At 49.8% G+C, this 12954-nt stretch overlaps 6 protein-coding genes across 8 annotated transcripts; 4 read left to right on the top strand and 2 right to left on the bottom strand.

The window, feature by feature from the left end:
• Positions 1–237: 237 nt before the first annotated feature.
• Positions 238–1458, top strand: FOXG_01199 (uncharacterized protein; the record flags this gene model as incomplete). Its single annotated transcript, XM_018378003.1, has 1 exon — positions 238–1458. The coding sequence occupies one exon, from the start codon at positions 238–240 to the stop codon at positions 1246–1248; it is 1011 nt and encodes a 336-aa protein (XP_018233812.1). The 3' UTR covers positions 1249–1458.
• FOXG_01200 (uncharacterized protein) lies at positions 1366–2855 on the bottom strand (the record flags this gene model as incomplete). 2 transcript variants are annotated; one of them, XM_018378005.1, is made up of 2 exons in its annotated part: positions 2544–2855; positions 1366–2492 (listed from the first exon to the last, which is right to left on the bottom strand). In XM_018378005.1, exon 2 carries the CDS (start codon positions 2252–2254, stop codon positions 1484–1486), a length of 771 nt encoding a protein of 256 aa, XP_018233814.1. In that variant the 5' UTR covers positions 2255–2492; positions 2544–2855. The 2 variants fall into 2 exon arrangements, with proteins under 2 accessions (XP_018233814.1, XP_018233813.1); XM_018378004.1 differs by having other exon boundaries at positions 1484–2497.
• Positions 2856–3332: 477 nt separating this feature from the next.
• FOXG_01201 (uncharacterized protein) lies at positions 3333–7412 on the top strand. Its single transcript, XM_018378006.1, has 2 exons — positions 3333–6245; positions 6303–7412. The coding sequence occupies exons 1-2, from the start codon at positions 3384–3386 to the stop codon at positions 6339–6341; spliced, it is 2901 nt and encodes a 966-aa protein (XP_018233815.1). The 5' UTR covers positions 3333–3383; the 3' UTR covers positions 6342–7412.
• A 59-nt stretch (positions 7413–7471) lies between these two features.
• FOXG_18029 (uncharacterized protein) lies at positions 7472–8643 on the top strand. The gene is made up of 2 exons (XM_018398068.1): positions 7472–8120; positions 8181–8643. The coding sequence occupies exons 1-2, from the start codon at positions 7971–7973 to the stop codon at positions 8277–8279; spliced, it is 249 nt and encodes an 82-aa protein (XP_018233816.1). The 5' UTR covers positions 7472–7970; the 3' UTR covers positions 8280–8643.
• FOXG_01202 (uncharacterized protein) lies at positions 8563–10866 on the bottom strand. The gene is made up of 2 exons (XM_018378007.1): positions 10577–10866; positions 8563–10530 (listed from the first exon to the last, which is right to left on the bottom strand). Exons 1-2 carry the CDS (start codon positions 10750–10752, stop codon positions 8880–8882), a joined length of 1827 nt encoding a protein of 608 aa, XP_018233817.1. The 5' UTR covers positions 10753–10866; the 3' UTR covers positions 8563–8879.
• Positions 10867–11642: 776 nt separating this feature from the next.
• On the top strand, positions 11643–12791 carry FOXG_18030 (uncharacterized protein). Of its 2 annotated transcripts, none has more exons than XM_018398069.1 (3): positions 11643–11909; positions 11979–12137; positions 12193–12791. In XM_018398069.1, the coding sequence occupies exons 1-3, from the start codon at positions 11867–11869 to the stop codon at positions 12285–12287; spliced, it is 297 nt and encodes a 98-aa protein (XP_018233818.1). In that variant the 5' UTR covers positions 11643–11866; the 3' UTR covers positions 12288–12791. The 2 variants fall into 2 exon arrangements, with proteins under 2 accessions (XP_018233818.1, XP_018233819.1); XM_018398070.1 differs by having other exon boundaries at positions 11835–11909; positions 12200–12791.
• Positions 12792–12954: the final 163 nt, after the last annotated feature.

Raw genomic sequence — 12954 nt, forward strand, 5'->3', positions numbered from 1 at the left:
GCCTGAGCTGACTGAGGAGACCTCGCACGGGCATCGCTGGAGCCAGCCGCCAAGGATGATGAACCGCAGGCTTCAGCGGAGGAACACCTTCTGAAGGCGGCTATAGATGCTCCTTTTGGGCCAGGACCACAACTGGCAGTCGCATCTGCAGTTGAACCTGCGGATTCGACCATAGCCGAGCCTCCGTCTACAATTGTCGGAGAGGCTCCTGAGGTTGCGACTGATCGCGATGTTCCCATGTTGGAGCCGACCGACAGCGAAGCACTATTACCTCCTCCACCTGAAGAGGTTGGTAATATTGCGACCACGCCTCCTGGAAGCTCTGGAGAGCTTGGTGCTTCTGGCCCCGGCAGTGAAGTCAAGCCTCCAACAGATATTCAGGCTGGCGAGGAGGCAGTCTCACAGCGGCCGCCTTTGATAACAACTGAGACTGGTTTGACAGAGGATAGCATCAAACCTGATGATTCAGCCTCTATCACTGCTCCTATCTCTGATATCACAGATGTCCCAGCAGTGGCTCCGTCAGTCGTTGATCCTCCACCTGAGCCGCCCGCTGAAACCACTGTGCAAGATACCACCATGGAAGAGGCTGCTCAAGAGGCTGCTCAAGAGCCTGCCCCAGAGGAGACCAAGGAGCCTACTCCCCCTCATCTTGAGATTAAGGAAGAGTCTGCTCTTCCTGCAGTTGAAGAAATTCTTCGCGAGGAATCGCCTAATTTGCTTTCCAGCTTGATGGATAAACTTGATGAGCAGCACGCAGAGATTGAAAGTATGAAGCAAAAAGCATCTGCTGAACCGGCACCCGAATCGGTGCCGGAGCCTGTTGCCGAGGTGCCTGCAGAGGCTGTTATCGAGCCAGCTGTGGAACCCGTCTCTGAGCCCATGTCCGAGCTAATTGCTGAGCCTGCTGCTGAGCCCGTCCCTGAAACTGCTGCGGACCCTATCACTGAGACGGCTCCTGAATCTACTACTGAACATCCTGCGGAAACACTGGCAGACCCCGTTGCGGAGCCAGCCACAGAGCCGGCGGCTGATGTTCCTCCTGAATCAGCATTAATACCCGAGGCGCCAGCTGAACCAGCTGATGAGCCCATGGTTACTGAGGAAGTTAAGACTGAAGAGGTAAAGACCGAGGAGCCTGCTGTTGAGCCTCCTATTGTTGAGACCCCTGCTATCGATGGCCCTGCAGTTTCTGAACCCTCAGTGGCGGAAGGACAGCAAACACAACAAGAACCAAAGCAAGACTAGAACGTTTTGCATGGGTCGAGTAATATGCTGGTTGAAAGGGATCAAAGAGGTTTTGGAAGAGCCAACGGCCATATAATTGGTCAGGCAGAAAGAGCTGGAGATTGTATAGTATGTAGGGGACTCGATAGTTCTAATGAATTTACGGACAACAGGCAATAAAGCATATGGTTCATATATGCATATCAGTATAGCACTTTTTTTATGGCTCGATTTCTCATTGTTTCAACTCGAGTTACTAAACCAATTCGATTTGCGCCTCTCCCCCCGAAGTACTACTGCTGCGAACCTCCACAGCCTTCATCTTCGTTTGCTGAGGCATCGCATAGCGACCATGCATGCGGAACCCTCGTGCATGTGCATTACTGAGTCCCAATAGCGCGGCGCTTGTAAGCAATAACCCAATAAGCACAATCGCTCCCGCTTGTGTCATATTTCCTCCCAGTGCAGCAGACATGTACACCATCAATTTAGCCGCTGCTTCAAGATAACCCTCCAGACTTGACTGCGTACGCAGCCAAGCATGAGTAACAAGAGCCTGTAAGTCTGCATCTGGACCACGTAGACGCACGCTGTGTCCTCCGCCAAGATCGACGGTGTATTCTGTCATGGTAAGACTCTTGGGGGAAGGTTCCGAGTGTGTCATGCGCTGCTTTATGGCCCAGATGTTGAGGATGCGAGAACTGATGAGAGTGAGGAGAATTGCGAGACCCCACCAGTCTTCGAATATGACCATCAAGGCTATAGAAGTTGATGTTATGAGGGGACTGGCAAGGTAGAGGAGGTGACTAAGCCAGTCGACATCGGACAGTGATGCCCAGTCTTCATGATCCTCATCGTCGTCTTCTTCATCTGAGATTCTGGGTTTTCTGATGACCTTCCCAACGATTTTGACTACATCCCATGGCGTGTCCAGCCCAACATCCAGTGTGATGATGTTCTCAGCGCCATCTTTGACAAGGCTCTTGAGATAACTGGCCGTCATAGTGTTCTTCACGGCATACTGCATCTGGTCGAGTGTCTGAGTAGACAGTGCTATCAACCCGATTGGTGCTTCACGTTCGAGGTCATCGCATGCTTGTTGGTAATGCAAACCAGGGGCAAGGACCAGGGAGTCGATCCATGAGGCACCACCGGTAAGGGCAGTGCGACGGGAGATTGTTCGAAGGTCTGCGAGGACAAGAAGGCCACTGGCTGATAGAGTTATGTTGGGTAGAGGAGTTGTAGACCATGAAGGAATTAGGGATCTTGGCTACTGTTTGTAAGTCAGTGCGAAGACACTGGGATGTAAGACAGACCTCCATTGTGTATACCATTCGCTGAGTCTCGATCATCAAAAGCATTATATCGAACCAAGTATTGATAGTCCTTATTTGTTAATTTTACTTCCCCTCGGGGATTTAATATACATCCAGTCCCCAAGGCCTGCCGTCTGCACGCGGATATATCAATGATCGCATCTCTCGGTTTATATCCGCATGACAACTACATGAGAACGCATCGAAAGACATGACTGCAGTATGAAACAAAGAAACTACCGAGACAGTCTTGGTGGGCTTGACTTTTGGTCCGAAGGTTGGAAATAGTAACAGTAATAGAGTGTGGTTTTGAGACATGAGGTTGTGTGAGTGGCACGGGATCTATACACGCGCGGGGCGGTCTCATGATAGGAGCTCGCGTGCAAACTTACCAAGACTGTTTGGTTCAATAGCTATAATTCGTTGCAAGTTTCAAAACTCGAAATAATATCTTAAGAAGCTTAAATACGATTCTACAATATTTAGATATTTGTAAATGTTGAGCTGGGATTTGGCTATAGGGGTCTTAGCGCCTGCTTGAGAATTTCTAGAACTCGCTTTCAAGATACATTTTGGCTTTACTCAACAACCAAGATTATTAAAAAGCCGTAGCTTATTGTTCTAGACTATATAAGTAAGAATAAACATGAAATCCAAAAACAAATAAATTTATCGCTTTTCGTAATGTTCCGCCGTGATGGTATTCACATCGGGAGATTACTTACCCTAAGCTCACTAGATGACTAATCATTGCGCAACGAACAGATAAGCTAGCCGTCATGATGCAAGCAGCTCTGAAGCTCCCAAGCGTGAAGCCGCACAACATCCTCAACCACAATCATGCGGCTCTCACTCCAACCATTGCTCCTCCTGGGGCTTTCGGCCCTCGGCGCCGCAGTCTTCCAAGATGAGGTCGGCGAGATCGATTTCCACCACGCGCTCCTCGGCGTCCCCCAAGTCGAAACCACCTTCTTCCATCGCCCACGAAAGCAAGATAAGGCAAGCCTCCTTTACACACTCAGCGACGTTGGTCTCATCGGCGCCGTCAACCCCAGCAATGGCCAGGTTGTTTGGCGCCAGCAGATTGCGGACGATATCACCAATGGCGGTGGTTTCTTGCGCGCTGCTGAGGGTGAGCATTGGGTTGCTGCGGCGTATGGATCGCGAGTTCAGGCGTGGGATGCGCTAACGGGACGTAATGTGTGGCATAACGAGTTTAAGGGCGAGGTTAAGGATCTTGAGATTCTAGAGCTTACTGAGAGCTCGAGAAAGGATGTTCTGGTTCTGTATGACGAGGATGGCACCACGGTTCTACGACGTATACACGGTACTGTGGGAAATGTCATCTGGGAGTTCCGCGAGGTTGCCAAGAACATCCCTCTTCAGGTCTCGACCGACATCTCCAAGATCTACGTCATCAGCCTTCATGGATCGCCGGCATCCTACAGCCTCAAGGTTACTGCGCTCGATACCCTTACAGGAGGACGACTGGACGACTTTGCTATTGGCACTAAGGGTGACGTCCATGGACCCAAGGACGTCATGTTTGTTGGAGGCAACTCAGCCGCCCCTATCCTCGCATGGGCTGACAGCACCCTCACCAAGCTCAAGGTCAATGTCTTGGGAAGCAAGACGACTCAGGAGCTCAAGCTGCCTTCCGACGCTGTCGCCGTTACTATTCACGCGCCTCACCTTGTTCAGTCGCTGCCTCATTTCCTCGTTCACACCCGAACCAAGACCGGAAACAAGGCCGAGGTCTATCATACCGACTTGAAGAGCAACCAGGTTACTAAGGCCTACGAACTTCCTCACCTTTCTGGCCCTGGTGCCTTTTCCACCAGCTCTGACGGAGCCAACGTTTACTTCGCCCGCGTCACTGAGGATGAGACTCTCGTTGTCTCATCTGAGTCTCACGCTGTTCTGGCCCGATGGCCCTTCAAGCCCGCTGGCGATATCGAGGCTGTTCACGCTGTTGCTGAGGTCCTCAAGAAGCCTGGCACTGAAGGCTTTGCTATCCGAGCTGCTGCTGTCACCAAGTCCGATGACTGGGTTCTTGTCCGTAACGGCGAGATTGACTGGAAGCGACCTGAGGGTCTGACCGGCGCTGTTGCTGCTGTTTGGGCTGACATTCCTGGTACTGAGAACCTCGCCAAGGTCCTTGAGGAGGAGGCTCACACCAACCCTCTCTCGGCCTACATTCACCGTGTTACACGACATATCGACGACCTTCAATACCTTCCTGACTACCTTGCATCTCTCCCTCAACAAATCATCACTAGCATCTTCGGTGGCGAGCCCGCTACTAAGAAGGAGGGCCTGCACCGAGACACTTTTGGCTTCAACAAGCTTATTGTGCTTGCGACTCGCCGTGGTCGCGTGTATGGTCTTAGCACTGAGCACAAGGGTCAAGTCATCTGGTCCAAGTCTGTACTTCCCCAACTTCCTGGCGAGTCCCTTGAAATCAAGGGTATCTATGCCAAGGATGAGGGTGTCGTCACTCTGCGTGGCGCCAAGGGCGAGTATGTCGCCATCAAGAGCGACACTGGCGATGTAGTCGAGGTGATGCCCGCCGGTTCGCTTCCCCGTGTTTCCAGCACAGTCGTTGTCGACAGCCCTGCTGGCAAGTGGTTGCTTCCTGTTGGTGCCAACGGAGAGATTGGACCTGTTCCCGCCGGTTTCACTCCTAGCGAGACCGTCGTTGTCCGTGGTGAGGGAGAGACTCTTAAGGGTGTCAAGTTTGTTGAGGAGAACAACAAGGTCACTGAGCAAGAAGTCTGGCAGTTGCAGCTCTTCCGTGGCCAGAAGATCGTGGAGATTGCTAAGCATGCTGCTCACGACCCTGTCGCCTCTATTGGTCGTGTCCTGGCTGATCGTCGTGTCAGCTACAAGTACCTCAACCCTAACACAATCGTTGTGGCTGCTATCGACGACGCTAAGTCGTCTCTGTCTGTTCAGCTACTCGACACTGTCTCAGGTCAGGTTCTGGCTGCCCAGTCCTATGCTGGTGTCGACGCTACCAAGCCTATCTCTTGTGCCATGGCTGAGAATTGGTACACCTGCACTTTCTTTGGCCGATACACCCTTGAGGATGGCACCAAGCGATCTATCCAAGGCTACCAGATTGTCATCGTTGACCTCTACGAGTCTTCTTCTCCCAACGACCGTGGCCCTCTTGGTGACGCTGTCAACTTTTCGTCTCTCAAGCCCGTTGACACACCAACTGGACCTGCTCTGCCTTGGGTCGAGGAGCAGGCTTATGTTTTGTCTCAGCCACTCGACAAGCTGTCGGTTACACAAACACGACAAGGCATTTCAAACCGACAGGTTCTTGGCTACCTGCCTGAAGCCCACTCCATCGCCGGTCTGGCTCGCCAGGTTCTGGACGCCCGACGCCCTGTTGGCCGTGACTCAACCCCAGCTGAGAAGGAAGCTGAAGGTCTCATCCAATACACTCCCAGCATCGAGATTGACCCTCGGTCAGTCATCTCTCACCAGCGAAATGTGGTGGGTGTCAAGGACATTCTCACAGCACCAGTCATTGTGGAGAGCACAAGTCTGGTTGTAGCTTACGGCGTGGATGTCTTCGGAACACGCGTCGCACCCAGCGGTGTATTTGATATTCTTGGAAACGGCTTCAACAAGGTGACACTTGTTTTGACCGTTGTTTCGCTGCTGGGCGGCGTACTTTTCCTCTCACCGATGGTAAGCAAACCCACAATCGCATCGCATTATGATGACATATGGCTAACAAAGTTCTAGGTAAGGAGGAAACAGATCAACAGGACTTGGGAGGGCTGAAGGGGATGAAACAAAGAGAGGGTATGTCATATCTGGAGCTAATTACTAGACCCGGCCGACGGTCAGGCCAATGGGGGGAGAATATTTGGTTATGAGCTGTAAATGGAAACAAAGTATCTACCGATCCACGTCATACCGGTGATTTTTAACGATTGTTTCCGTTGACAGATGGAGGTGGCTAGTCTAAAGGTGTCAGCCTCACAATGTAACGATCCAAATGAGATGCTACAATTCGGAAAGCCCCGTGCTATATCTGTCAGCTTAAACGGCCGAGATCGGGATCCCCGCGAGTCCCGGTAGGTGGAGCATTGCCGGGCTTGGCGCCACGGCGTCGTCGGGACTGAAAGGCAGGGACGCAGGAGCCGACAGGCCGGGCATCCAGTATACCGTGAAAATTGGTGGTTTCCAGTGATTGGTGAACTGTAAGCACATGGATTCCCCTGCTTTGTTCCTCGTATCACTGCCTGCATTTAGACATATACTTGCTCTGCATATGTTTCGTATAACATGATTATTCTCACTCAAGTCTAGGACTTTGAGCTGACGGTGGGGAGATTGGGGAAAGTATTTGCATATACGGGTTACTCAAAGCACTTTTGACATTCTCATACCAAGCGAATCAGTATTATCCCTTGGTATACAGCTCGTTGAGAATGGATCACGAGGCTGAACGTGCGACCACATCAACGAGCATCTATTCTTGTTTTCCAATCACATTTATGAGCAAACCGTCACAAACGTAATTAATTCCTCCGGACCCTCGGGAAACACGAGAAGAGGCTTTTGGGGACGAATAAGCAGTGGGCAGTTGGGCTTTTGCTTTTTGCGGGGTAACGAGATGGAGGTTGCTTCGGGATTTATTTTTAGGAGAAGTGATTCTGGTTGGATGGGCGCTGGATATTGACTGTTTTGGTGTTGTATTATGTCAGTTCATGATATTTTATTGTGAGGTTATTGTGTATCATATCATGACCTCTACACGGTATCATACCATGCTGTTGATGATATACAGACGTAGAATTAGTACTGCATTTAACACTGTATCATGGTGAAAAATATCTGTAACACCACATTTGTAGGGCTGGCAGCTCAGATCGTGTGACTGTCTAGTGATGCTGTGTAAGTGGCTTGTCCAGAAGCGAGTCCGATATGCCACTCCCGGCTTAGCTCCCTTGACAAGTTAACGTTGCCATTTGACAGAAGCTATTCTCGTCTAGTACGAACGAGCTAGAATAATGGAAGTCAAGAGACACTGGCTACCTTGTACATCGTCACATTCTGGAGTAAGCCTCGTATAGCAAGACACCAAGACGATCTCCTGCCTCTCCACGGGGAAAAGGACTACCAAAATAGCATGGATCTAGGACTGAGGCCGGGCATGGCCTCCACCGTCAGCTCGTGTAAGTCAAGTCAAACCCATCAAGCAAGAATAGAAACATCACACCGAAAGAGACGAAGCTTCATACCCAAGATATCAGGTATATAAACTCCCCTTCCTGACCTCCAGATCCCAAACTTTCTTCTTCACCCTCATCAACTCAAACACCTTCTACTCTCGCTACCAAAGAAAACACTCTCGCTCTACTACTTTCTTCTTTTTCAAGAAAACAAGAAACTCCAACCGCAAACATGAAGTTCGCCATCACCCTCGCTGCTCTCGCCTCCCTGGCTGCTGCCACTCCCCTCGATGCTTCCACCAGCAGCTGCAAGCCTGGAACTTACTCCTGCACCCCTGACAAGACTGGCTGGCAGGTCTGCGACGTCAACCACAAGTATGTTGTAAGTCATCACCGCCCCTTCTTCTATATGTGGGACAAAGTTACTGACCTTTCGTCAAAGGCTGCCGGTGTCTGTCCCCCCGGGACCTCTTGCGTCTTCTACAAGAAGAGCGCTAGCCCCTACTGTGTCCCTCCTGGATTCAAGTTCCCCCAGGCTTAAGTGGTCTTCTGGACTATGACATGATAGCTATGGGAGTCACTGATTCTTGAGACTCTCGACAATATCGTCTATCTTGGTCTGATACTGGCTTTTGAGATTGGGCTTGGATTGGGATTGAACTTGTGCATTTGGTCTTCTCTTGTTTCATGCCTTGCATGAGGTCCTTTCTTTAGAACATTTACATTAGATATGGAACATAGCTGGTTGGGTATACATACATATATAGGCACTTAACATGCAACTTCAATCTACTGCATTGCCCTTGACCTTTGCTGACCGTCGCTGTTACTTGGATAAGATAACCATGATAGCACATGCCTCAGGGAGCAACAAAACTTCTGACCCTCAAGTTAGGTACGAAAAAGAGTCCAAGGGTCTACCAAGTCTATACCAAGTTTACTTACATATCTTGATCATTTAGAAAAGAGGTTCTAGGTTTTCTTGCCTCCCCTTGACATGATTGGGGCTTGGACGTCAGGATCGTGTATATGACTATATTCAATCTAATTTCAATGATGACCAATAAGGTATGCTCCAACTATGCTATCCCGAATGTCAAAACTCCATGGGGCATCCCAATTCCTCTATGTACACAATAATCTAGCAGTCACCCTGCCAGTTCTTGCTGATCCACTGCGCCATATGGTAGGTGAAGGTACCATCAATGTATCGCTGAACATCAGCATCACTGTAATCACCTGCGCCTGCAAATTTCAGGGCTGGGATGATCCAGGGCTGGATAAAGTCAAGGAACACAAAGTCAACTGTCTCGGGATCGCCCTTCGCAGGCATATTGATCTCAGCTTGGATACAGTTGGGCTGCTCGTAAAACTTGACAGGCTCATGGATAGTGTCATCGCCATCAGTGCCAATGTCATCCTTGGTAGTGTATCCGGAGGTCAGGTCAGGCTTGTCAAGGAAACTCCTGAGCTCAAGACGCTTCTCGTCCTCATCCTCCTTATTAGCCTCAAACATAGCCTTCATGGCTGGAGCTGGGAATGCCTGCTCAGGTATAGCCAGGAACCTAACATCAGCACCATTCTCTGCCAAGATCCTTCCGGCGCTGTTCAGGAGATCAATAACTTTGGAAGCAGCCTTGTACGGAACATCAGGGATGTAGCTGAAGCCACTGGTAAAGGGGCTCACAGCATATGTGCTGTCCCGTGTGAAGCCACCCTTGAAGATGTCGAATCGAATACCGCCGGTGTTGAAGATGGCTAGCCGAGCTTTGTCCTTGCGATCCTTGCGAGTAATGATATCAGGTAAAAGTTGATTGGAGATCCAATAGTAAATGCTATCCTCATCGGTGTGCTTGGTTCGTGTCATCCAAAGTGTCTTCGGCGCACAACCAAACTTGTAGTCAAGCTGAAGTGCCTTGCGAGCACGAGTGATCATCTGAGTGACTCTCTTGCCATCTGCAGTGGGGAAAGTAGACTGATTCAGGCCGGTATGGTAGTGTAGTCCGTAGAGGTTGTTGTCGATGTATCGTCGAGTAAAGGTTGGTGAAGCAGCTGCCTCAACTTCCTTGGTGCTACCCTTGCTGATACCATCAATGGACATCCAACCAATTGTCTCAAAGTATCGCCCACTGGCTATGGCGAAAGCCTTGGAGTCGTACTGAACAGTATCGCGGACGTGGGCATGACCGCCGAAGAAGGCAATGGGGATATGCCAGTTCTGTTTTCGAATGGCGGTAAAGATGACCTTGAATTCCTCCATGCGAAGGCCAACATGACCAATGACAACAAAGAGATCCGGCTTCTCTCTGATCGCTTCCTGAAACCAATCTTCCTTGATTGTATCTTCCACAGGCTGGACAACAGTGTTGTTGGCATTTCCTGTAAAGTCGAAAAGGAAGCCAAAAGCAACGATTTCGAAACCCTGGTTCTTTGTCTTGAACTTTTTGTAACGCTGGGCTTGGGGAACACGATCGCCTGTCTTGAAATCGATGTAGTCGAGGTTGGAAGCAAGATATTTGCCCCTGTAATTAGGAACGGTGGTGTTGTGTTCCATATCAGCCGAGTAGGCCTTGTAAAGTTCGTGATTGCCAGTGCAGAGAATGTCGACGTCGGCTTCGGCGTAGATATCGTACTGGAAAAGGCCCTTGGGGCTTGATGCATCGTAGAGGCCATTGCCTTCGATGCGATCTCCGGTGTCGATGACTAGAAGGTCGCTTCCTTGTTCATCGGCTTGCTTGCGCATATGCTTGGTGAAAGAGATATAATCACCCCAGTCGGCAGAGTATTGGGGCCTGAAATGTTAGTTGCACCCCGAGAAAGAGATTGGGTAGCACATACTCCTGAAAGTGACCGCCAATCCAGCCATGAGTATCAGTTGTGTGGATAAAGTTGAGCTGACCCCAAGTGAGATCCCTCATGGGACCTGGGATAGGCGCGATAGCTCCCGGTTGGGACGCACAAGCTACAGCGACCAGCGCTGAACCAGCAGCGAGTGTTTTACTCCTGAGAATCATAGTGGCGTTATGCAACAAGTCAGAGACTGATTGTGGTTGAACAAGAAAGTGAAACCGCCTTGTTTTGATGGATGAAGAAGAATGAAGCGGCCGAGTTCGGCTCGAATGGATGAGGCATGATAAGGTCGGCGCATGGTAGAATGACGTTGGAGGGGACCCTGAGGGACAACAAGGCCCCGAGTGCCGTGATTGGTTGATACCGTTGGCATGGAAGCTTATCAGCGAATGGGAAGCGTTGAAGGTCTCCCCGCAAGGGGTCACGACCAGTCGATAGCGCACATCAGCGGGTCCGCTGCCTGGGCCACGAGGACGCGCATTCTATTGTGTTAGGTGCTGAGGCTTCAACCCGTGACATGAGTTTCAGCTGGTGCCATGAGGGAATGCCTGAGGACACAGTCTAAGGGTCCTTCTCATGTCTCAATTTCGTCCATTTGAGTCAGATTAGAGCTAGAACAACGTGGGAGCGAATTTGGACACCCATTACTGAGCTCATCTTAGTCCTCCCCTGTAGAGCCAGGCAATGCTAGAAACCCCAGCGAACAACTCCCGTCTACCAGAAGAGGCTATAACTGGGCGGTCCCCCTTGGCCTCATCCTCAGCTTGTTGGTTCACTTACACCGGAAGATCTGGCTGTAATTCGCACATCATTATCGACAACTCAAAGCTAAATAGTCTCCGAATCTGGTATAATAGCGCGAGGCCAAGCTTCCATTTAACACTGCACCATACGATAGGCCGGATGTTTCTTACAGTGGATCTTTGCACACCGGTACGAAATACGAGATGCGCCGGAGGCCCCACCACCGGCCGCTGTGCCTCCCGGTTGCCGGTATAAGTTGACGGTTCAAAGATGGAGTCTCAGTGTAATCTGTAGCTTAACTTATAAAGCACACATCTCTACATCTTTGATCTCTTTTTGAATGTTGATACTTGGGGACTCTGACCCTAGATTTGTTTGATGTGGATCCATTCGACCGTCTGAAGTCTAGTCGTGTCAGCATATCGGACATCGGAGCATCTGCATGTCCCGGCCAGACCAAGGCAAATGCATCACCGAAAACTTTGACTTCTTCATAGCCCTTGGGCACGAGAAAAGGATTAGCTATAGAGAGATATGTCGAATACTGATCCTTCGGGGTCTTCGTCGACAAATTCTGGTAAACCCGCCCACCAAGCTGCCTAAGGCACGCATCAACAACTAAAAGCGTCTCACTAACACGCTACAGGGAAGCTGAGTGCGGCCAACATATCACAAAAGCTCAACATAAACTCAGAAAAGGACTGTTTTGATCTCCTGTTTCAAGAGATTACAGCTTTGCCAGAGCGTGAACCATTGGCACCAAGCTCAGTACCTTCGATGGCTTCTCAACTGTCACTCCTATCGCGTATGTCATTCTTATGCCAAGGTTCCAGAATCATGATATAGCTGACAAGAATTAGAGAGAAGTTCAGCAACAGATAGTACAACAAGAACCAATGTCTGGATAGCAAAGACCGTACGGGCAGCCATGTCTGATGCCATTTCCAAGCCATAAACATCAGCAGGGACCAAGACGATCGACTTGTCGATATCTACAGTGCAGTTTGTTGGTTAGTTGAAAAGGTGTGGCTTCATGCTAGTATCAACCACGAAAGATCTCGACAGAACAACTTGGTTGCAGCAATTGCTTCACTGGTCAGGGAATTTCAGCTTGGCCGCCGCTTTACCAGCGCGCACGGATAACACCCTGCGGCTCGTTCCGCATAACTTTAATGGACTGCATATTGAGTGAATCGCAAGCACTGATTTCACTGTCAAATGTCAATGGAAAGGGAACATGGTTATAATTGTTATTTAGAATATGACCAAGACAAAAGAAATGATTCGATACCGAGTCGATGAAATAGTTTCGGCCAATTTGTCTTGTCTACCCCCACGTGGTTACCCACCATCCTCACCTCATCTCATTCCCGTCTCCAACCACAAGGACAAGCCTAGCCTTTTTATGACCCTCCTTCAGGTCAGCTCTATAACGCCACAACAACCTTGATTATGGCCGAAAATCGACAATTCAGTTCTATTGCTCTCAAACTTTCAATATATTTCTTTCCTTACACATCTAGAACTTGTCAACAGGTACGATGCATGATGTGCCTTTCTTCACATGTTCCTCCATCTGCTGCACCCTTCTGTAAGCACTGTAACATCCCCTGCAAAAGGAG

This window comes from Fusarium oxysporum, chromosome 1 (assembly GCF_000149955.1).
Source record: "Fusarium oxysporum f. sp. lycopersici 4287 chromosome 1, whole genome shotgun sequence".
In the NCBI taxonomy this organism is placed as follows: domain Eukaryota; kingdom Fungi; phylum Ascomycota; class Sordariomycetes; order Hypocreales; family Nectriaceae; genus Fusarium; species Fusarium oxysporum.